Source organism: Rhinoderma darwinii, chromosome 11 (genome assembly GCF_050947455.1).
Source record: "Rhinoderma darwinii isolate aRhiDar2 chromosome 11, aRhiDar2.hap1, whole genome shotgun sequence".
Lineage (NCBI taxonomy): Eukaryota > Metazoa > Chordata > Amphibia > Anura > Rhinodermatidae > Rhinoderma > Rhinoderma darwinii.
Genome location: NC_134697.1, coordinates 69,215,515 through 69,241,069, shown reverse-complemented (window position 1 = coordinate 69,241,069; position 25,555 = coordinate 69,215,515). Strand labels below are relative to the sequence as shown.

The 25,555-nt window shown below is 44.8% G+C and overlaps 1 protein-coding gene across 3 annotated transcripts in view; it reads left to right on the top strand.

The window, feature by feature from the left end:
- Window positions 1-1,001: 1,001 nt before the first annotated feature.
- MMRN2 (multimerin 2) overlaps window positions 1,002-25,555 on the top strand; it is a 43,124-nt gene continuing 18,570 nt past the window's right edge. For 2 of the 3 annotated variants that reach the window (XR_012851064.1, XM_075841718.1), the window contains exon 1: window positions 1,002-1,361. Coding sequence is in view for 1 of the 3 variants with exons in the window: in XM_075841718.1 (XP_075697833.1) it covers window positions 1,078-1,361 (284 nt within the window). In the remaining 2 variants the exon portion in view is untranslated. Of the gene's footprint in view, window positions 1,362-18,216; window positions 18,346-25,555 lie in introns of those variants that run through there. The other variant, XM_075841719.1, reaches the window with a different exon arrangement.

Here is a 25,555-nt window from a genome sequence, read left to right as displayed (position 1 = left end):
TCTGGGAGTAGCGACCTGGGGTTCCCCTGTAGCAAAGTCCAGATCCTTGTACAGGAGTTAAAGATTGAAGACCAGGGGTCCCCTTAGACACTGCTCTCCAGTTTAGCCACATATCAAATCTGTTGGTGACAAGGTGGGTACACCTCGCCCTCTGCTTGCCCCATGAGAGAAAATACGACAGACTCGGTGACAATGTCATATAATCTCATCCACACACTGCTGAATGGTTTACGCACAGAAATCAGCGCATGCTACAGATTTTCCAGTCTGCAGCATGCTCATTCTGTTCCAGACCTTTACCCTGGTTTTTACTCTTTTCAACGTAGAAGTAAATCATGCTGATTTTTATGTGGATATGTTGTGGATAGATACAGTGCAGAAAAGAGAAGTTCTTCGATTTTGTAAATTGTATTTTCCTTTTCCTAATTCACATCTAGTAATTAACACTAAATGTATATAGTGTAGTAAAATGTTGTAAATAGCAGTATTATACATTTATTGAAGAGCATTGTACAGTGATATATATATATATATATATATATATATATATATATATATATATATATATATATATATATATATATACATATATAGTTAGAGTAATTTAATGTAGAGTATGAATGGCAATATATATGTACTGGTTTTGAGGAAACCTAATGTAAACGTTACAATATTTGCTCTGCCTTGAACTAACATCCTTTTTCCGCCCACTACAGCCCAGTTTTACACAGACCAGGCATAGGGGCTCTGATAAGACTGTTCCTGAGAGCAGTCGCTCAGTGGAGGCTGCCAACAGGCAGCACAGCTTCCTTGAAAAAATATTCCTTTTTTTTCCCGTCTCCAGGCTCTCATCCCTAAGTTTTGTGCTCACCACACAGGAACAGGCCCTCACATTGTCTCCTGACCTTTCACATTTCCACAGTAGCTGGGAGGGATTGTGCGTTTTTTCCGTTCTTTGTTAAAAAGTTCCCCCACCCCTAGTTTTAAACTTCAAGGCTGTTCAAAGGGGATTCTTAAAGTCATTCAGTTCTAGCACTTAGAAGTTCAAGTGGGTTTGTGTGTAGAAGACAGAGAGCTATGGCAGGGAAACTGTATGCTACAATATGCTGTCTTGGACTGATGATTTTGGCCTCTTGTACTTTGGTAAGACCACATATCTACTCTGCTGGATCTTCTCCCATAGGACCTATTTTTGAAGTTCATGGGATATCAACCTTTGCTCATGGACTGCCTGGTGAAAAAGAACCCATTGAAAAGGGGAATGATCTACAACACAAGCATGTCCATAGGCCAAAGCCTACGCCATCAGACACCAAGGAGACACAGTCCACAGAAACAGAACATCCTAAACCAAGAACAGGGTAAGTCAAATTCCAATAAGTTATCACGAGCATATTATTGGTGAATGCCTAAATTCCGCACAGTTATTTTACGCAACGTCTGTACTAAGTTTCCTAAAAATGTATAGAAAGAAATTTAAAAAACGGCTGCTGCCAAATTCCACTGCGGACTGTCCACAGCGGAATTCAACAGCAATTCCGCCACTTCTGAACGTGGCCTTAATGTTGATTGTAATTATAGTCAGACATTTATTTGTTGTGTTTTTTATTTTATGACAACAGGAAGTGGCTCTAATTGCAGCTTGTTAAAGGGTTGTCACTGAGCTTTAACAAACTTCTAAATGCAAGACCGCCTCGGTATGCAGTGATATATCTCTCATCCCTGTTTCATTCCAAAACGAGGCAAATTTGCCATCTAGGTAGATAATGGCTGGTTGACAACTATAAGAAGTGTAATGGTGACCAAAAATGTTTTTTTTTTAAGGTGAAATAAATATTAATATTGCCTCGAGCTCATGCTCATAGCACTATGTGTGCCACCATATGTTACCTCCATAAAGCACTATATTCTCCCTGGGAAGCAATGCTTCTAGGGAAGAATGCTTCCGTAATAAATATGAAATTTCATGACATATATAAAATAAGCAGCACACAGAGATACAGTAATAGTCCCAAATAATAGTCCTATATTGTTAATAATAATACCACCATACCGTGCTCACATAATACGTTTCTTACAGTGCACGTCTTCAAATGACAGCACTATTTAGTGCAGAAATATACAGATATACAGTGCTAAAATAATACACATAGCACAGGTGCCACCATAAGATATGTTTGCAAAAATATAGGTAACCATAGATGGTGAAGACCGGATGTTACCGGGTAGTGGATGGCACTAAATGGTGATATCCCACGCGATGGTTCATATTTTCACAGAAGAGGACAACTCAAGGATTCATATATTTTTGGGTGTGTTTTTTTTAGGTAGATTCTGCAATATATTGAAATGGTTCTTTACTATATTTATAATAAATCACAAGTATTAACAGTCTGGTTCCTTATGAAGATGATTTGTTCTGTGATCGTGTTTATCACTATCATAGTGATTTCCAATGTTAATGATGGACTTGTCAACTTGCCAGTGGATGCCAAACATTATATTCACACCTGTTGATTGTGCAACCGTTAGAAGAAATGTGTGGCCTACAATTGGTTAATAACCAAAAATAAAAGACTATCATAAATTAAAAATTAGCATTTGTCACTGTTGATTAGGTAATTTGCAGTTTCTAACACGTTTTTCAGGCATATATTAATGTCCACTGTTACATGAGATTTATAGACAGCCCACGTAGAATCAGGATATCAAAGTTTGATTTTGGAACTTTTTGCCATTAATAATAAACCCAAATCCATTTGGCTCTACTCTCCACGAACTACCGTGGATACCGTGAAGTATTTCTGTTTCTATGGTATCTCGACACCTGTAACGGAGTTGGGGCCCCCCGTTGCCAGCCATAACAAGCATCTCTTTTATTACTGGTGCCCAGTCCGTATTTCAATTAACAAAAGAATATAGTGGCCAATTCAATAAAGCTGCAAATCAATACATTCTTTGTGTGTCAAGTTCAGATAGATGGGAATGCATCTCAGACGGAAATACACTTTTGTATAAATATACATTCATTTAAATCTTTTGTGTCGTTCTTAGAAGGAAAAACGATGAAATAACGAGGAATAGAGTTTTTTGTTGAAAATGTTGTGCCCAACATAGGATCTTCTGGTTGTATTCAGCATGATAAATTTTATGACTGAATTAAAGGGATTGTCCAGGGTTAGAAAAACATGACTACTTTTAGTTACACCTGTGCATAAGATGGGTCTGGTATTGCAGCTGGGCTATGATTAAGAGCGTGTCCTGCGCTCGAAAAGCGTTAGCGACTCGCTCTATTTTCGAACTAAGTCACCTTGGAATAATGTTTTTTATTCTATATGCTGGACAAATCTGTTTCTAATTGCAGTTCTGCTCCATTGAAGTGAATGAGGCTGCAACCCATGAACAGGTGTGAGAAAACAGCCATGCTTTCTAACCCTGTACAATAATACTGTGATTGGTATTGCAGTCCAGTCCGATTCAAGTGAATAGGTCTGAGCTTCAATACCGGACCAGTCCTGGACAAGAATAGTACTGGTTTTGTAAAAAGAAAAAAAAAACTTTTTCTAATCTCAGACAAACCCTTTAATGGTATAGCCTAAATTCAAGACAAAAAGACCCTTGACTTGTGTAACAGATACGTCTCACGTAACATTATTGCAATGGCTTCCCGTGAGTTGTCCCTTCTGGCATATCAATCAAATGACATCACTTTGTGCCTCAGTGACTAAAGAGTCTGGTCTCCTAACAGATGTAATTGTCATGGTCACAGACAATAACTCAGAGCAGTTAGGAGAGGACGGAGTACCCATGAAGTGGTTATGGACGATGGCTCCAAGTCCTGCTCTCAGTCTGGAGATGCATGCTGGGAAATCAGCATATGGCATTCTTACATAAATCGTGTAAAAATATGTAAACTATAATATAATAATAGCTTTCTATGGGCAGCAGGTATTTTATGGGCCATTTGAACAAATAATTCTGACCAGGTTTAGTAATAAGCTGTCAAACAATCCCCCATCTTTGTTGCATTGTGGACACGACTAGTTTGTATAAAGAATTAAAAGATTTTAACAGAATGATTTGCAGCTCTGTGTATTTTTTATCAGGCATTTAGCCATAGGTGGTGTAGAGATCGCAGTCACACTCGGGCACAGGTGCCCCAAAGGCCCCTCTGCCACATTAGATAGCACCAGTAGTATAAATGGCACGTGGTAGGTGGGGGCCTTGGTATGGAGTTTTCATGGGCCCAGGAGCTTCAAACCTCTCAAATATGACTTTCCATATAGCTATGGTCACACTGGTTTATCTTTCTGTTATTTGTTATTTTTACCATAATATTCATTATTAATGTTCTCCTTTTTACTGACATCTCCCAACTATTTTGTCTTTACATTGTCTTGTGTTGACCTTGAGTTCCTACACCCTGGTGACATAGCTAGCCGTAACACAAGTGGCCCATTCTAAGGTCTCTGACAGTGGCACCGCTGCAAAGCCCACAACCGGTTGCATTGTAGGCACTATAGACACTGGTGCAAATGTTTCAAAGCCAGAGTGACCCACATCAGTCCATGATTGACAACTGTGTAATTCCTAGCCAGACATATATTCGTGTTTGGCTCTTGACCAAATAAAATCATGACTATTAGCATTTGGAGCAATTTCTTTATAGAATTCTGTATTTGTTAATGGTTGCTCATTACATTCATGTATAAATCATATTTTTAATCCTCTCAAGGTGGTGTTACCTCTGTTGTCAGTACAGTTCCTGTAAAGCTCTGGGCTGTGTAAAGTGAAGAACCTCTTTAAAATAATCTGGGCTGCAACACCAGCACCTCCCATACTTTTAGTGAACCAATCTTAGATCGCCATGAACACTCAAATGTGGCTGAATAATTACCAACTGCTTATGTTGGTCCATTCATATAACAGATACACTTTATGGACAAAAGTATTGGGACACACCATTTAATCATTGAATTCAGGTTTTCATTCGGTCCCATTGCCACAGGTGTATAAAATCCAGCACCTCGCCATGTAGTCGCCTTTACAAACATTTGTGAAAGAATGGGTCGTTCTCAAGAGCTCAGTGAATTACAGTATGAAAAAAGATGCCAGCGTTGCAACAGGTCAGTTCCTGAAATTTCTTCCCTCTTAGATATTTCACGATGTGTGTGGTATTATTGCAAAGTGGAAGTGTTTAGGAACCACAGAAATTCGGTCACACAGCGGCAAAACATGTAAAGTTACAGAGCGGGATCACCGAGTGCTGAGTCGCATAGTACATAAAAGTTGCCAAAGCTCTGCTGACTTAATAACTGCCAAACCTCCTCTGCCATTAACATCTGCACAAAAACAGGAGCTTCATGGCATGGGTTTCCATGGCCGAAAAGCTGCATGCATGCCTTATGTAAGGACCAGCAAATTTGTGGACCCAATGGGCTACTCCACTGGATTGGTGTAGGGCCACCTCTAAGGGTGTTGCCTAAGCAGCCTCCCCGGTCTTCACACTTTAACTTCTCTACAGGGATCCGGTCTTCGCTGTGGGGAGACTGCCGGGTCGCTACCTCTTGAGGTGGTCCAGGCTGAGTAGCTGCTGGCCAATCAGAAGCTAGGCAGAGACAGGCAGATGGTACAATGGTGGTAGTAGACAGAAACCAGATTACTTGTAGCAGGCTGGTGCTGGATTACAGGATGCAGGATAGTGCCGGATTACTGGAAGCACGCAGGTGCCGGATTGCTGGAAGCACGCATGTGCTGGATTGCTGGAAGAATGCTGGTGCCAGATTTTTGGATACAGGGTAAAAATAGCTAACAGACTAGGGATACATCTTATTGATAGGTAACAGACTAAGGACACAGGGTACAGAACCTTCGCAGGATAACACTAGGTTTGTCCATTTTGCTCAGGCACTGGAGAAAGGGGCAGGGGACTTATAAGATCCAGGGTGCTCAGGGATAGGCTGGAGACAGTTTTACTGATGCGTGCGCTAGCCCTTTAAGAACTGGGACGAGTGCGCGCATGCTCACCCTACGGTCACAGACCGAGGGAGGAGGAGAGAGCAGAGTGCACCGGCATCCCTGGGAAGGGAGGCGCCGGCAAAGATACACAGTCCTGCGGTCGCGACTGCTGAACGAAGGGGATGGCGGCAGTCAGCGGCTGCGGACATAACACCTTACATCACCAAGCACAATGCCAAGTGTCGGATGAAGTGATGTAAAGCACACTGCCACTGCACTCTGGAGCAGTGGAAAGGTCTTCTGTGGAGTGACAAATCAGGCTTCTATATCTGGCAGAGGATGAATCTGGGTTTGGCGAATGCCAGGAGAACATTACCTGCCTGACTACATTGTGCCAACTGTAAAGTTTGGTGGATGGGGGAGAATACTATGAGGTTATTTTTTTTATAGGGTTTATCCTAGTCCCCTTAGTTCCAGGGAAGGGAAAACAATGCTTTAGCAAAATACCAAGAAATTTTGAACAATTATAGCTTCCAACTTTGTGGGAACAGTTTGGGGAAGGTCCTTTTCTGTTTTAGCATGACTGTGCCCCAGTGCACAAAGCAAGGTCCATAAAGACATAGTTAGGTGAGTTGGGTGTGGAAGATCTTGAATTGCTCACACAGAGCCCTGACCTCAACCCCATTGTACACCTTTGGGATGAACTAGAACAGAGATTGTGAGTCAGGTCCTCTCATTCAACATCAGTGTCAGACCTCACAAATGTTGTTCTGGATAAATAGGCAAAAATTCCCACGGACACACTCCAAAATCTTGTAGAAAGTCATCCCAGAAGAGTGGAGGCTGTTTAAGCTACAAAGGGGGGACCAACTCCATATTATTGCATATGGATTTAGAATGGGTTGTGATAAAACGCTTCTGTAGGTGTGATGCGTAGGTGTCCCAATACTTTTGACCATATAGAGTATGATTTTCCCAATTTAGGCCCCATGCACACGAACGTAAAAACACCCGTAATTACGGGCCCATAGACTTCTATTGGCCACGGGTACCTCCCCGTATGCTTACGGGAAGGTGCCCCGTGCTGCTGAAAAATATAGAACATGCCCTATTTCTGGCCGTAATTACGGCACGGGCAGGCCCATAGAAGTCTATGGGGCTCCCGTAATTACGGGTTACTACGTGTGTGCACCCGTAATTATGGGAGCGTTGCTAGGTGACGTCAGTGTATAGTCACTGTCCAGGGTGCTGAAAGAGTTAAACGATCGGCAGTAACTCTTTCAGCACCAGGGACAGTGGCTACCGATAACAATATAGATAAAGCTGTAAAAAAAAAAAAAAAAGACGTTCATACTTACCCAGAACTCCCTGCTTCTTCCTCCAGTCCAGCCTCCTGGGATGATGTTACAGCCCATGTGACCGCTGCAGCCAATCACAGGCCAATCACAGGCTGCAGAGGTCACATGGACTGCCGCGTCATCCAGGGAGGTTTGACTGGATGTCAAGAGGGGGGACGCGTCACCAAGACAACGGCCGGGTAAGTATGAATTTTAATTTGACTTTTATTACAGAAAGGGCAATCCCTTCTCTCTATCCTGCACTGATCGAGAGAAGGGCTGCCGATTACTGCAGTGTAATTTTGCAGCGAAAACGTGCCCGTAAATACGGGCACGGGTCCATAAATACTGGTGCAATACGGGTCGAATACGTGTGACCAAGGACCCGTATTTACGCCAGTATTTATGGGTGGACAAAAATACGGTCGTGTGCATGGGACCTAAGTCTGTAAGTTATGGGAATGTCCATATTGTCTCACATCTGTTTTATCTGTTTAAGACACTACGTGTGTATGTTTGTTTCATTTGGTTGGAATTTATATTAATATTGTAGGTTGGGTATGTTTTATGCTAAATCTGGAAGCTGATCAAACCATGTAGTGTTCATGCCATGTCACAAAATGTGACGGGAAATGAGAACAATGCAAGCTTTTCTACATGATTGCAATATATTGCTTTAGCCGGAAAAGGTTTCAAGATATGATAAAGATTTTCCTTTAGTATATTTTTGTCCCTTCTTTAACCTTCCATAAGATCAGCTAATTACTTTAGTTTTCACTACCTGGAAGAGAAGACCAAACTGCTGCACTTATGTGAAATAAATTGTTGTGCCACCTTTAATTAGAAAAAAAATCATAAGGCTACATTCACACGACAGTGAAAAACGGCTATCACACACCCGTTTTCAGAACAATGATGTTCTACGGGTGTATTCACACGTCCGTTTTTTTAACTACCCGTGAATAATGGCCATCAAAGAATAGGGCATGTCCTATTTTTGGCCATTTTCCCAGCCAGACGGCCCCCATAAAAGTCAATGGATCCGTTTTTAATGGCTGTCAATACATGTAACAACCGTTAAAAACAGATTTGTGAAATGGGGATTGGTAAGGGAACTACTAGTTCCCTAGCTGGTTATCGGCGGCATACTCACCGATGCAGCGCCGTCCTCTTCAGGTGTGGTCTCTCGAATTCATGGGTTCTGCAAAGGCGTCGCGATTACATCATCAGATCCCGTGCAGACAAGAGACCACACGTGAAGAAGACGAGAGACGGCGCTGCATCTGTGAGTATGCATCAGTGTGTATGTAGGGCAGCCGAAAGTTAAATGTAGTGTATTGTTGCGCTCACTACAAGGGTAGGGTGGCGCTAGTACAGGGTGCATTGTACATAGTGGTCAACTGTAGTGAATTTTCCGGGACTGTCCAGAATTTACAGAGACAGTCCCTGAAAATTCCTACAGGGAGGGTGTGTGTGGTATCATTTAAAGGGGGTCTGTGTGACATCATCTACATGGGGTCTGTGTGGCATATACAGGGGGTCTGTGTGGCATCATATAAAGGGAGGTGTGTGGCATCAACTACAGGGGGTCTGTGTGACATCATCTACAGGGAGGCAGTGTCGCATCATTTACAGGGAATCAGTATAGCATCATATACAGGGGGTCTTTGTGGCATCATCTACAGGGGTCTGTGTGGCATCATCTACTGGGGTCTGTGTGGCATCATATACAGCGGTCTGTGTGGCATCATATACAGGGGGTCTGTGTGGCCTCATATACAGGGGGTCTGTGTGGCCTCATATCCAGGGGGGTTGTGTGGCATCATATACAGGAGGGCTGTGTGGCATCATATACAGGGGGTCTGTGTGGCATCATATACAGGGGGGCTGTGTGGCATCATATACAGGGGGGCTGTGTGGCATCATATACAGGAGGGCTGTGTGGCATCATATACAGGAGGTCTGTAGAAATAGAAATAGAAATAGGTCGAGAGAAAATAGTGTCTAGGTGAACATGTGACCTTCCGTTGGGTGTCAGGGGGCTGGGACAAAAAAAAGCCTGACCAATGAAATTCATTCGTTTTTTTAACGAACATGAAAAACGGATGCAAAAGGAATGTCAAACGGCCATTAAAAATGGACAGACGGACTGGAAATGGATGAAAATTTGGAGACACACTGATGCTAAACGGCCACGAAAAACTAACAGTTGATCAGTTTTTAATTTATATTCACTGTCGTGTGAATGTAGCCTAAGGCTGTTCTTTAAGAAAGCTTTTGAAGTCAGGAACTCATAATTGTATTATATTAGCTTATCAGTTGTGATCAATATGACAATGACCGCTTCATTCATGATATTGTTTTGATCTTGTGTACATAAAAACTTCCATTCTTAGACTTGATAAAGGAGGAGGCAGTCATTGCCTGGAGGTCCTATAATATGTATTGTTGGTAGTTGCATTTTCCCAACATAACCCGTAGACATATGTACAAGTACCAAGTATTACTCTTCAATGTTAACACATTCTGTTTTTAGGATTTTCGAAAATTATTACAATGGAAAGTTGAGTGAAGGGGTTCTGCCACTCAGAAAATAAAAAGATCCCTTTACCTCTGACTCAGAGTTGCATAACATTTATTGATTTCAATTGAACAACACCCCAAAATGCACGTCAATCAATCCATTAATAGAAAAAGATTTCCATGTGGCCATTATTAATTTTAAAAAAATCAAGAGCCAATCAGAGTTCACAGCAATACAGACTTTTACTAGATGTTGGGTTATATTGTAAAGGATTTGGAACTCTAAAGTGAATGTCCACCTTTTAACAACATGACTTTTATCAGTCCAACATTCTTTGCTAATTATTTTTGTTACTATATCTTTTTTTAGCAGTCAGAGCTCTGTTTTTCTGATACAAAGCTCCAAATCACTAGCATAAAGCGGTCTACATGCAGTCACCAACAATGGGAGCTTAATGCATAATAGCATGCAGGATTACCAATGATATGAAGATATTTAATAAAATTCTGGCCACCAGGTTGAATGCTTTCTTGCCTAAGTATATCCATCCTGACAAGGTGGGGTTAATTCCCGGTAGGCAGGCAGTAAGCAATCCCTGCCAGCCTTCAATGCTCCATCTAAATGTAATTCAAATTGGGTTGGAGGCACTCCAGACTGGGTATGTTTTTGGGCATGGATTTACGCAAAGCGTTTGACTCAGTCTCGTGTACCTATTTACATTATGTTTTAAGACGTACAGATGTAGCCGTCTTTATCTTGAGTTTTAATGCATTAAATAGTGTCAAGAAACTTTTTCTTGACTTTTTTATTGGCTTTTGTTGTGTGATATCACGCTGCAACGAGTTATCACAGTCAAAATAAAGATGACTACATCCATATGAGAATTGGTCCAGTGTTCCTCAATACTCTTCGAACCCTTTATGCAGAACTTACTGTCAAGGCCTGCATTCGAGGCTTTGATTGTGACCTTTTGCTGGTTCATCTCCATCTGTCTTTAGTGCTTTTCGCATTGGCAATCGAGCTCTTGGCTCTTGGCTTTGTAGGGACCTCGATTTTTGTGGAGTGGTTAATGGTACAGATGAGCATAAATGTGTGTCCTTTGCGAACAATGTTTTGCTGTTTATTATCGCCCCACTCACTTCTCTTCCGAATGTTTTAAGGATATTTGATATCTTTGGGCCATTGTGTAAATAGCAGTACAGGCTGTTTTACACCGGCCAATTATCTGGCAAACGAGCACTCACAAAACGCTCGTCCCCCAACGATCAGCCGATGACTGAGCAAATACTCGTTCATTGGCTAAATGTATCGTTTTAAATGTCCAAAATATTATCATTGTCGGCAGCACATCTCCCCCTGTGTAAACAAGGAGATGTGCTTCCAACATGATAGAAATGTATGGGGACGAGCAATCGTATTAACGAGCGCCTGTCCCCATACGTAGCTCTTTGTGAAAGGAGCAAACAAGCGCCGATCAACGATCAACATCAGGCCATGTAAACCACCCTAAGGGCTTGTCCACACACAATGGAATATCTGCAGAAAATTTCTGCAGAATTTCATTGAAAAACGCAGACATTCCGCTGCATCAAAAACGCTCCATTTCCTGCAGATTTTCTGAAGAAATGGTGCGTATTTTGCTGCGTTTTTCACCATGTTAGGAGATGGAGACATCTCCTCTGAAAAACGCAGCAACTCTGGCCACTTTCCGCAGCAGGAAGTGACTTGCTGCGGTCCGAAAAATATGCACCGTTGGTCAATTTCTGCTCGGAATTTTTACGCAGCATGTGGATGAGATTTGTTAAATCTCATCCAGTAGGAGTTATTATACTCCTGTAATTGCAGCTGGGTCTGTGAGTCTAGCGGTCTTTCTCAGTGGGCAGAGCTACAAGGGAGCCTGTGATGCTGACCTATCATCACCGGTCATTGCGGTGTAGTTCTGTGTACCCCGTTTCTGAGATATTCTCCCCTCTTTATTTCTAAAACAATATGTAAATTAACTTACTGCCGCTGATGCATCCTGCTCTTTACGTCCTGCGCTCTGCTCGAGTATCCCGCTGTCCTGTGCCACCTCCGACACTCCTGGGATGAATGTGTGATGTAATCGCTGGCGACCAAACCCACTTGGTTAGCCAGCGGTTCATTTACATATTGTTTTAGAAATAAAGAGCGGAGAAAGTCTCAGAAACGGGGGGACACAGAACTACACCGCAAAGACCGCTGGACTCACAGACCCAGCGGCAGTTACGGGAGTATAATAACTCACTTTGTAGGAGGTAGTGACAGGTTCTCTTTAAGATACATCTGCTTTGTGCCCTGTCTATAGAGCAGCTGTGTCGTGCTCTAAGACCTGAATCCGTCAGGTCCGCGGGACTGACGGGTTCAATGACAGCGGGTCCTGCATGTCTCGGACACGCAGGATCCACCTGTTACCCATCACATCTAACTTATGAACTTAGATGTGCTCGATCCCGCGTTTTAGAGACACGCAGGACCCGCTGATACTGAACCCATCAGTGCCGTTGAGCTGACAGATACAGCTTTCAGAGCTAGATACAGTATACTGCTCTCTATACAGTATACAAAGCAGCTGTATCTCAAAAAGTAAAAATAATTTTTAATAAAAAAAATCTTTTTGAAATGTGCAACAAATACAATTTCACAGGTGTGCATAGCCTTTAAGCTATTTATCAATACGGCCCTGACACAGTCCGATTATAAACTTCTCACGACATAGTATTTACCTCCTTAGAGTTTGGCATGACTCTTTCCTGGGTCCTTCTGTTGGTTCAGTGGTTGTGGTGGCAAGGGTTCCCTGCTGCATATCTGGTAGAGTTTTCCCAGAATACACAGTTTCTGGATACGCTTTTATTATCTATCACAATCGGTGACACACATCTCCCTCAATCACCTGGGAAGCAATACTAAATAAACCAGTGCATGATATCCACAAACATACTATTAAATGTATCTCGTTTATGTTTCCAGCTACCAGAATCACGATAGCGGGGGCATGGAAGACTACATTTGATTAGCTTAGATCGTGTGAAACCAAAGTTATCCTGGATTATGGTCAGTGAGAAACTTTCGATCATTCCTCAGAATAAGGCTAAATAGTTTGAGAAGATCTGGTCCCCCTGTATAATCTTCTCGGGAATTCTCTCTGCTCCTGCATGATGGTCGGAGGAACACTAATTTTATTTGGACTCTCCTTGAATTAGAAACCAAATTGGCAAAGTGATCTAGGAAAATCTCCCTCTCAGTGAGGGCAGCAAAACAGAGATGACAGGTTCCCTTTAACTGATGATCCATTCATATTGCAATGCGTATACATATTTTAATCTACAAATTTTGGTTCTAAGAATATTGAAATGGCTGAGAAGCCATTATTATGATTCATATTTATCTCTCACAACTTGCAAACCATACAGGACTAAACTGTCTGACTGTAATCTCCATCTCCCAATCTACTCTCACTGATGAAGTCATCTGCAAATTAATCTTTCCAGATGTCATTTTCCAAGCATAAAATCAAGTGAAATGCTTTTATTCTTTGTATTGCAGAACAGCTGCGTCCTCTGTATCCTTCTATCCTCTCAATAAAAAATAATAATAAAAAGTTAGTTAAAAATTATGTCTGCTTTTGGAAAGTATGCAACCAGAAATGTATTTTAATTGCCTAGACGTAGCAGACCACACACCTCATATAATACACAAGAAGTTTTATAAATCATTACATGAATGTACATTGACAAAGTTCTTCACCACCAGTGGTGAAAGAGTCTAAAAATTGGTGAGCTGAGTGTGTGTCTATGTAGCAGAGCTGAGTGTGTGTTTGTGTGCAGCAAAGCTGAGTGTGTGTCTGTATGTAGCAGAGCGGAGTTTGTGTGTGTGCAGCAGAGCGGAGTGTGTGACTGCATGTAGCAGAGCTGAGTGTGTGTGTGTCAGTGTGTAGCAGAGCTGAGAGTGTGTGTGTGTGCGTGTGTGTGTGTGTGCAGCAGAGCTGAGTGTGTGTCTGTATGTAGCAGTGGTGTGTGTGTGTGTGCTCGCGCAGTAGAGCTGTGTGAGTAGTGTGCGCAGTAGAGCTGTGTGTGTATTGTGCGCAGCAGAGCTGTGTCCTATTTTTGTGCAGCGGAGTAGGCACTGGCGCCGCTAATCCTTCGTAGCCGCTTATCAGCAGTTTTGAAGCATAAGCTGCGACCACCCCCCCCTCCACCCCCACACACACACACACACACACACACACACACACAAATCCCCCCCAAACATGCAAAATCAAGCGTAATCAAGTGCAAAAAACACGTGTCAAATACACGCCACGTGAACCTGTCAACTGAAAAGTCATTCACTTCACTTTCATTATTCTAAGAGTATGCTCACACGCAGTGTTTTCAGCCATTTTTCGTGCTGTGAACGTCCCGAAAAACGGCTGAAAAATTGGAAGCAGAATGCCTACAAACATCTGCCCATTAGTTTCAATGGGAAATATGGCGTTCTGTTCCGACAGGGCGTTTTTTAAACAGCCGTTTTTCCAAAAACAGCACGTAAAAAGATGCCCGCCAAAAAGAAGTACATGTCAATTCTTGGGACGCTTTTGGAGCCGTTTTTCATTGACTCTATAGAAAAACAGCTCCAAAAACGGCCGTAAAAATGCAGCCAAAAATGCGAGTTTAAAGAGGCTCTGTCACCAGATTTTGCAACCCCTATCTGCTATTGCATGTGATCGGCGCTGCAATGTAGATTACAGTAACGTTTTTATTTTTAAAAAACGAGCATTTTTGGCCAAGTTATGACCATTTTTGTAATTATGCAAATGAGGCTTGCAAAAGTCCAAGTGGGTGTGTTTTAAAAGTAAAAGTCCAACTGGGTGTGTATTATGTGCGTACATCGGGGCGTTTTTAATACTTTCACTAGCTGGGCGCTCTGAAGAGAAGTAACATCCTCTTCTCTTCAGAACGCCCAGCTTCTGACAGTGCAGATCTGTGACGTCACTCACAGGTCCTGCATCGTGACGGCCACATCGGCACCAGAGGCTACAGTTGATTCTGCAGCAGCATCAGCGTTTGCAGGTAAGATCGACTTACCTGCAAACGCTGATGCTGCTGCAGAATCAACTGTAGCCTCTGGTGCCGATGTGGCCGTCACGATGCAGGACCTGTGAGTGACGTCACAGATCTGCACTGCCAGAAGCTGGGCGTTCTGAAGAGAAGAGGATGTTACTTCTCTTCAGAGCGCCCAGCTAGTAAAAGTATTAAAAACGCCCCGATGTACGCACATAATACACGCCCACTTGGACTTTTACTTTTAAACACACCCACTTGGATTTTTGCAAGCCTCATTTGCATAACTACAAAAATGGTCATAACTTGGCCAAAAATGCTCGTTTTTTAAAAATAAAAACGTTACTGTAATCTACATTGCAGCGCCGATCTGCTGCAATAGCAGATAGGGGTTGCAAAATCTGGTGACAGAGCCTCTTTAATTAAAAAATGGCTGAAATCAGGAGCTGTTTTCACTTTGTTTAGTAAGCGTGTGAACATACCCTTAGCCTTTTGGTGTGTCCTATAACTTCTGCGAGCTTCATTTGTACAATCACATCTAAAATGGCAGCCGGACACTGCTTAGCAATTTGAAGACACTTTTCCTGGCTTGTGGGGGGGGGGGTGAGATTCCCTCCCACATTTACCCCTGTGAGTCAGGTTGCTTTGCCTTATTCACCTTGCTGTAATTCTGGGAAGTGCTCCCTCTGGTAGCCAACATAGGAAAACATGTCAAATTATTATTTAATTTTTAATACTTTCCACCATGTGGAAGAAAAACGTAAAAAATATAATAGACATAAGTAACGACACTTAAAAAAAAAAGGTTTAATTTGCGACACATTCCCTTTAAGTGAAAAAAATAACAAAAGTTTAAATACCTTGATCCCGTTCCCACTCCATCCTATGTCAATGCAGGCCTGCTCTCTTTTGAGCAAGTCTGTTGGGGCTGAACGACGCAAGCAGCGAGATGACGTCATTGCGCCGCTTGCATCGTTGAAAGGTGCTGATTGACAGGGCAGAATGACTTGCCACGCAAATCAGCGCCTTTCAACAACGTAAGCCTGGCCATTCAGCGTTTATGCATGTAATTGTATCTGAGCCCTATAGACGCAGGTACAATTAGTGCAGGAGGGTGTGGCGGCGGCTGGTTTCAGTGGCGCCGCCACCTGAGGCAAGAAGCTCATCTCGCCTCATGGACGGTGCGTCCCTGCCAGTAACCAATATGTCTGACTATATTAATCTATTAATATTACCTGAATCTTGCATGCTAACACCAATGGATAGACTGTGCTTTTTAATAAAGTTTGAGCTGTGGGATCCTGTTGTATGCTCACCAAACAGACACTCTTTTTGGATACATTTGCCCAATGAAGTATATTGGCATCTCGGCAGTGGCGTAACTACCGCGGTAGCAGCAGTAGCGGCTGCTACGGGGCCCGGGGCTTGAGGGGGCCCGTGCCGCCAGCCGACACGCCCACCCAAATGCCCGGTGGCGCCGCTAGCAGCCGTTATGGCTGCTACAGCGGTAGCGCCGCTACTGTGGGGCCTTACACAGGCCCTCTCATCATGCCTGTAGGTGTCGCTAGCACCGGAGGGGGCCCCAGTGCTAGCGGCAGCCAAATACATGTGTCAGCACTGAATGGCCGGGCATGTTCCGTGCCTGACCATCCAGTGCCTTACAATGACACTGATTGGCTAGCGGCGCGATGACATCATCGCGCCGCTTCCATGCTTGGAAGGTGCTGATTGGCGGGGCAAGTCATTCTGCCCCGCCAATCAGCGTCATTGGAGGACGCTCGTTCAGCTCCTGCAGACATGCTCAGAAGAGAGCATGTCTGCATCGCCAGTGAACAGCGTGGGAACGGGATCATGTGAGTATGGCAATTTATTAATTTTTTTCTTCAAAAATGTGAATGGCATTATCTATAATGGGGGGGTTGGTCGTCTTTATGTGGGGCATATCATATATAGGGGGGTCTATATGTGGGGCAGTAGCTACAGGGGCGTCTATATGTGGGGGTGTGGGCCACTATATACAGGGGGCTCTATATGTGGGCCATTATATACAGGGGGCTCTAGATGTGGGCCATTATATACAGGGGGGTCTATATGTGGGCCACTATATACAGGCGGGGGGTCTATATGTGGGGCACTAGCTACAGGGGAGGTCTGTATGTGGGGATGTGGGCCACTATCTACAGGGGGGTCTATATGTGGGGCAGTATATGTGAGATACTATACAAGGGTGGGCTATATGTAGAGCACTATCTATAGGGGAGCTATTTTTTAGGGTACTTTCTATAGGGGTGGGCTATGTGTGGGACACTATATACAGGGGTGGGATACCTGTGGGGCACTAGCAACAGGGTGGCTATATGTAGTGCACAGTCTACAGGGGGGAGCTATATGTGAGACACTACCGTGTTTCCCCGATAGTAAGACACCCCCGATTGTAAGACGTATCGGGGGTTTCAGGGGGGTCGGCTAATATAAGCCGTACCCCGAAAGTAAGACATATGTCTTACTTTCGGGGAAACACGGGGGTATTGCCGCCTCCTGCCCACTTCCGCGCCGCCCCCTCTCCATATGTCACCGCGCCGTCCCCTGCACTTGCTCCTGCTGCAACTGCCGGAATCGAAGCGCGCGCCGATTCCGGCAGTTTAACCCATTAAATACCGCTGTCAATAGTGACAGCGGCATTTAATGTGTTTGACAGAGGGGGGAGCTCCCTCTGTCACCCGATCGGCGCCCCCGCAAACAAATCGCGGGTCGCCGTCGGGTTTCCATGACAGCCGGGGGTCTAACAAAGACCCCCAGGTCTGCCTTCAGCATCTGCCTGTTAGGCGATGCCGGAGGCATGACCTAATAGGTTGCCTGTCAGTTTTACACTGACAGGCAATAATGCTTCGGTATACTAAGTATACCAAAGCATTATATATGCGATCGGCACATCGCATAGTGAAGTCCCCTGGTGGGACTAAAAAAAAAAAATGTAAAACAGTTAAATAAAGTTTGTGAAAAAAAAAAAAAAAAAAATTCGACAATTTTTTTACAATATAAGACATACCCCGAAAGTAAGACATAGTCGGGCTTTTGGGGATAAAAAGAAAGTAAGACACTGTCTTACTTTCGGGGAAACACGGTATCTACAGAGGTGGGCTATACGTGGAGCACTAACTATAGGGGAAGCTATATGTAGGGCAGCACGGTGGCTCAGTGGTTAGCGCTATTGCCTTGCAGCTCTGGAGTCCATATGTGGGCACTATCTACAGGGGGCACGGTGTGTGTGTGTGTGTGTGTGTGAGACAGTTATATTTAGATGTGTTGAGAATTGTAACTTTGTTTATAGGTGCAGAAGTTTTAAAACTGAGAAGCTGAAGACATCTAAACGGAAAACTGCAGAAATGGGTCATGGCCGGGAGAATTCATCATAGATGTCTGAACCGGAGGGAGAAGAAAAGAACTAGAATCTGAGATGTCACCGGTGAGTCACTTAATGTAAATTAATCTGCCTCTAATCAGTATTGTAGTCACTGTATGATCTGCAGCGAGATGATGGGTGGTATGATTTTTTTTTGTGAAACCGCATCTCCCAGCATATCCTTATCATTGTTCCGGCCATGCTGGGAGCTGTAGTTTTACACCGTACAAACCTATACGCAGTGGCGTAACTACCGCTATAGCAGCCGTAGCGACTTCTACGGGGCCTGCAGCATGAGGGGGCCCGTGGCACCCGCCGGCACGGCCCCCTCCCATGGCCGCAGGCTCCGCTAGCAGCCGCTATGGCTGCTACAGCCCGACGCCACTGAAGGGGTTGTTCCTACAAAAGACATGCATCCCCTAACCACAGGATAGGGGATACATGTGTGATCGCTGGGACGCCCAGCGATGAGGAGAACGGGGGACCGAAAGTCCCCCCTAAATTCTCCATGACAAACCTCGGACTTCCGGGGTCTGTGTCGGCAGCTCCGTAGAAATGAATGGAGCGCCGGTCGCGCTTGTGCGCATGCGTGACCAGCGCTCCTTTCATTTTTATTGAACTGCGCAGACGCCAGAAGTCCGAGGTTAGTCATGGAGAACTTCGGGGGACTTTCGGTCCCCCGTTCTCCTTATCAATGCCAGCGATCGCACATGTATCCCCTATCCTGTGGATAGGGGATGCATGTTTTTTGTAGGACAAACTATAGGCCGTTTTTGTTTTTTTGGGGGGGGCTTATATGGTGTTATCTACAGAGGGGGTCTGTATGGCGTTCTCTACAGAGGGGGCTGTATGGTGTTATCTACAGGGGGTCTGTATGGCGTTATCTACAGGGGGCTGTGTATGGTGCTATCTATAGTGGGGCGCTGTGTGGTGGAATCTATAGGGAGGCACTATCTACAGTGGGGGGGGGGGTTGTGTGATACCCAGCAGAGGGGGGGCCCCCAGTCAAAAGTTTGCTATGGGGCCCAGTCTTTCCTAGTTACGCCCCTGCATCTCGGCATATATATATTTTGGGCGATTTTCCATGCATACACACTGACTGTGGACTACAGTTGTGGTGTGAATTGAGTCCGAGATGTTTTTTCTTGTTTAGAATGCATCTTAAAACCCATACGATTAACCTTGCTCATAAAGAAAATAATTAAATACAGAAATGTGGTTGTGACTTGAGTTTTTTGTGTGGGAATTGGCACACAAATCAGTTTAAATGAAGTTCTTATGTCATGAGTCCACACAGTATACTGGTGAGCTGCTGGGAATTGTGAAGAAATGAATGGAACTATAAACATACAATGACCTCTAAAATATCCCCATTTCCTTGCATTGTTCCTTGGCCAGGCATCTACAATTCCTGAATGGCTGTGAGTGGGCGGTTGATAAAGTACAATGATTTATTAGATGGACCTGCTTATCTAAGTTCTAAAGTAGCCCTTATGTCTTTTAAAAGATCAACTATACTAAACAGCTCATATCAACCAAGCCAGAGACTCCTCCAAAAGGAAGAGCGACCCATCCGTAGACATCACTGTTTAAAGAGGCTCTGTCACCAGATTGTGCAACCCCTATCTGCTATTGCAGCAGATAGGCGCTGCAATGTAGATTACAGTAACGTTTTTATTTTAAAAAAACGAGCATTTTTGGCCAAGTTATGACCATTTTCGTATTTATGCAAATGAGGCTTGCAAAAGTACAACTGGGCGTGTTGAAAAGTAAAAGTACAACTGGGCGTGTATTATGTGCGTACATCGGGGCGTGTTTACTACTTTTACTAGCTGGGCTTTCAGAAGAGAAGTATCATCCACTTCTCTTCAGAACGCCCAGCTTCTGGCAGTGCAGACACAGCCGTGTTCTCGAGAGATCACGCTGTGTATTGTCACTCACTTCCTGCCCCAGGTCCTGCATCGTGTCGGCCACATCGGCACCAGAGGCTACAGTTGATTCTGCAGCAGCATCAGCATTTGCAGGTAAGTAGCTACATGGACTTACTTGCAAACGCCGATGCTGCTGCAGAATCATCTGTAGCCTCTGGTGCCGACACGATGCAGGACCTGTGAGTGACGTCACAGATCTGCACTGCCAGAAGCTGGGCGTTGTGAAGAGAAGTGGATGATACTTCTATACACAACGCCCAGCTAGTAAAAGTAGTAAACACGCCCCGATGTACGCACATAATACACGCCCAGTTGTACTTTTACTTTTCAACACGCCCAGTTGTACTTTTGCAAGCCTCATTTGCATAAATACGAAAATGGTCATAACTTGGCCAAAAATGCTCGTTTTTTTAAAATAAAAACGTTACTGTAATCTACATTGCAGCGCCTATCTGCTGCAATAGCAGATAGGGGTTGCACAATCTGGTGACAGAGCCTCTTTAAGGATTCATGCCCCTCATCAGTACAGAGCAGGGTACTGGTTAGCTGAGATCCCTTAGACGCAGCTCAGGAGGTTACTGGTTCTCATTGAAGAGACCGGGTGGACATATGAAGACTTATGTACGGGCAATGCTCCATGGGAAAAAAGTAGGAAAGATCAAATAAATAGACCAAATTCGACCCTGGACATGTAAAAGAGTTGTATTGTCTTCTATAGTCTAGGATGAAAGATTACGTAATGCCATGTTAGATCTTGGCCCCAGACAGCAGTGAGCAGGGATTTCTTCTTACTGAAAATGCTCTGCAAGCAACCTATGAAAAGACTGATTCATTTCATAGGTGGCATTCGGATGGGTGCAGACGCTTAGTGTAAATGAGCAGACACTGACTGCACAAACCATTCACACCCAGATCTATATTTTACAGGACAATAGAACTCCTTTAAAATCGAATGCATCAATTTTACATGTAGTGCATGCACAGTTGCATACATACTGTTAAGGAAGGCACAGCTTCTGTATCTACGCCCATAGGTAATCAGTCTGCACCTGCTTCTATGTCTGTGAGACTGACTCCATCTTCCACCACTCAGGATGGCAGGCTTAGGAGTGGGAGAGCCTATCACAGCCTGGCCAGACGGAGCTAGCTCCCGCCCTCTGTCTATTTATACCTGCCTTTCCTGTTCCTCCTTGTTGTGATTCTTCTTGTTTGGTTTCCTGGCCCTGCTGCAGCTTCTTGAACTATTTGACCCTGCTTCATATTGACCCTGGCTTACTGACTACTCTCCTGCTCTGCGTTTGGTACCTCGTACACTCCTGGTTTGACTCGGCTTGTTCACTACTCTCCTGCTCTGCGTTTGGTACTTCGTACACTCCTGGTTTGACTCAGGCTCGTTCACCACTCTTGTTGCTCACGGTGTTGCCGTGGGCAACTGCCCCTTTCCCCTTGTTTCTGTGTACCCTTGTCTGTTTGTCTGTCGTGCACTTATTGAGCGTAGGGACCGTCGCCCAGTTGTACCCCGTCGCCTAGGGCGGGTCGTTGCAAGTAGGCAGGGAATGAATGGCGGGTAGATTAGGGCTCACTTGTCTGTTTCCTTACCCCCATCATTACATAATCACAAGCCCTTATACCTAGTCTACCCTGGTCCCTCACACTACTATGGACCCCCTTGAGACCCTGGCTCAGCAAATGCAGGGTCTCTCCTTACAGGTCCAGGCCCTGGCTCAGAGGGTCAACCAGCCTGACGCTACCAAGGTAGTGCCCCTCACCTCACCTCTTGAACCCCACCTCAAGTTGCCTGACCGGTTCTCAGGGGACCAGAAGACTTTTCTCTCCTTTCGGGAGAGTTGTAAACTCTATTTTCGCTTAAAGCCCCACTCCTCAGGTTCTGAGAGTCAGCGGGTGGGTATAATTATGTCCCGGCTCCAGGAAGGGCCCCAAGAATGGGCCTTCTCCTTGGCTCCTGACGCCCCTGAACTTTCCTCCGTTGATCTTTTCTTTTCTGCTCTCGGACTCATTTATGACGAGACTGACAGGACTGCCTTTGCCGAGAGTCAGCTGGTGACTTTACGTCAGGGTAAGAGACCTGTGGAGGAGTATTGCTCTGACTTTAGGAAGTGGTGCGTAGCTTCTCGGTGGAAGGACCCTGCCTTAAGGTACCAGTTTAGGTTGGGTCTGTCGAACGCCCTGAAAGACCTGCTAGTTAGCTATCCCTCTTCTGACTACCTAGACCAGGTTATGGCTTTAGCTGTACGACTTAACCGACGTCTCAGGGAACGACAACGTGAACGTTTTTGTGTTTTCTCCTCTGACTCCCCCATGATGCATCCCGAGGTTCCGTTGCTTCGTTCTTCCACGGAAGACTCGGAGGTACCTATGCAACTCGGGGCCTCCGTGTCCCCCCAACAACGTAGAGAGTTCCGCAGGAAGAATGGTCTCTGCTTCTTTTGTGGGGATGACAAGCATCAAGTGAACACCTGTCCTAGGCGTAAGAATAAGCAGCCGGAAAACTTCCGCGCCTAAGTGATCATCGGGGAGGTCACTTGGGCGCACAGGTATTTCCCGTAAATATGAAATGTAATAAAATCTTGCTTCCCTTTCAGGTCTCTTTTGGTGGTAGGTCTGCTACCGGCAGTGCCTTTGTGGATTCAGGGTCGTCTGCTAATATCATGTCTGTGGAATTTGCTATGTCTCTAGCTATGCCTTTGATTGATTTGCCTAAACCTGTCCCGGTAGTGGGCATCGACTCCACTCCTCTTGCTAATGGTTATTTTACACAGCATACCCCTGTTTTTGAACTCCTTGTTGGCTCCATGCATTTGGAGCAGTGCTCTGTACTGTTGATACAGGGATTATCGTCCGATTTGGTTTTAGGCCTTCCCTGGTTGCAGTTGCATAATCCCACGTTTGACTGGAATACTGGGGATCTTACCAAATGGGGTAATGAATGCTTGACGTCATGTTTTTCTGTTAATTCTATTTCTCCCCCTGAGGAGGTGAACATGCTACCTGAGTTTGTTCAGGACTTTGCTGATGTTTTCTCTAAGAAGGCCTCCGAAGTGTTACCTCCTCATAGAGAATACGATTGCGCTATCGATTTGATACCAGGAGCTAAGCTCCCTAAGGGTAGGATATTTAATCTCTCTTGTCCTGAACGTGAAGCCATGAGAGAGTATATCCAGGAATGCCTGGCCAAGGGTTACATTCGCCCCTCTACTTCTCCAGTAGGTGCTGGCTTCTTCTTCGTAGGGAAGAAGGATGGTGGTCTTAGCATGCATTGACTACCGTAACTTGAATAAGGTCACTGTAAGGAACCAGTATCCCCTTCCTTTGATTCCTGATCTCTTTAATCAGGTTCAGGGGGCCCAATGGTTCTCTAAGTTTTATCTACGGGGAGCGTATAACCTTATCCGCATCAAAGAGGGGGATGAGTGGAAGACTGCGTTTAACACGTTTAACACGCCCGAAGGTCATTTCGAATACCTCGTCATGCCCTTTGGGTTGTGTAATGCTCCCGCGGTCTTCCAGAATTTCATAAATGAGATTTTAAGAGATTACCTGGGGGTATTTCTTGTAGTGTACCTTGATGACATACTTGTGTTTTCCAAGGACTGGTCCTCCCACATTGAGCATGTCAGGAAGGTCCTCCAGGTCCTTCGGGAAAACAAACTGTTTGCGAAGACCGAAAAATGTGTGTTTGGGGTGCAGGAGATACCATTTTTTGGTCAAATCCTCACTCCTCATGAATTCCGCATGGACCCCGCCAAGGTCCAGGCTGTGGCGGAATGGGTCCAACCTGCCTCCCTGAAGGCGTTTTAGTGCTTCTTGGGGTTCGCTAATTATTACAGGAGATTTATTGCTAACTTCTCGGTCATCGCTAAGCCTCTTACGGATCTCACTCGCAAAGGTGCTGATCTCCTCCGCTGGCCTCCTGAGGCTGTCCAGGCTTTTGAGGTCCTTAAGAAGTGCTTCATCTCGGCCCCGATGTTGGTTCAGCCCAACCAAATGGAGCCATTTATCGTGGAGGTTGACGCGTCCGAGGTGGGAGTGGGGGCTGTCTTGTCCCAGGGTACCAAGTCCCTCACCCATCTCCGTCCCTGTGCCTACTTCTCCAGGAAGTTTTCGCCCACTGAGAGTAACTATGATATTGGCAACCGTGAACTCTTAGCCATTAAATGGGCATTTGAAGAGTGGCGCCACTTCTTGGAGGGGGCTAGGCACCAGGTAACGGTCCTAACCGACCACAAGAATCTGGTTTTCCTAGAATCTGCCCGGAGGCTAAACCCGAGACAAGCTCGATGGGCGTTATTTTTTACCAGATTCAACTTTTTGGTTACCTATAGGGCTGGGTCTAAAAATATTAAGGCCGATGCACTGTCGCGTAGCTTCATGGCCAGCCCTCCTTTGGAGGAAGATCCTGCTTGTATTTTGCCTTCAGGTATAATAATTTCCTCTATTGATTCTGATTTAGTTTCTGAAATTGCTGCTGATCAAGGTTCAGCTCCCGGGAACCTTCCTGAGAACAAGCTGTTTGTTCCCCTGCAATTCCGGCTAAGGGTACTTAGGGAAAATCATGACTCCGCACTATCTGGTCATCCAGGCATCCTGGGTACCAAGCACCTCATTGCCAGAAACTATTGGTGGCCTGGGTTGCCTAAAGACGTTAAGGCCTACGTCGCCGCTTGTGAGGTTTGTGCTAGGTCCAAGACTCCCAGGTCTCGACCAGCGGGCTTACTACGTTCTTTGCCCATTCCCCAGAGACCTTGGACCCATATCTCCTTGGATTTTATCACCGATTTGCCTCCATCTCAAGGCAAGTCGGTGGTGTGGGTTGTAGTAAACCGCTTCAGTAAGATGTGCCACTTTGTGCCCCTCAAAAAACTACCCAATGCTAAGACGTTAGCTACCTTGTTTGTCAAAAACATTCTGCGTCTCCATGGGGTCCCTGTCAATATTGTTTCTGACAGAGGGGTACAATTTGTTTCTTTGTTTTGGAGAGCCTTCTGTAAAAAGTTGGAGATTGATCTGTACTTCTCCTCTGCCTTCCATCCTGAAACTAATGGCCAAACTGAGAGGACTAATCAGTCTCTAGAACAATATTTAAGGTGTTTTATCTCTGACTGTCAATATGATTGGGTCTCATTCATTCCCCTCGCCGAATTTTCCCTTAATAACCGGGTCAGTAACTCGTCAGGGGTCTCCCCCTTTTTCTGTAATTTTGGGTTTAATCCACGGTTCTCCTCCGTTTCACCTGGTAGTTCCAACAATCCCGAGGTAGATGTCGTTCATCAGGAACTGTGCACAGTCTGGGCCCAGGTTCAGAAGAACCTAGAGGCGTCCCA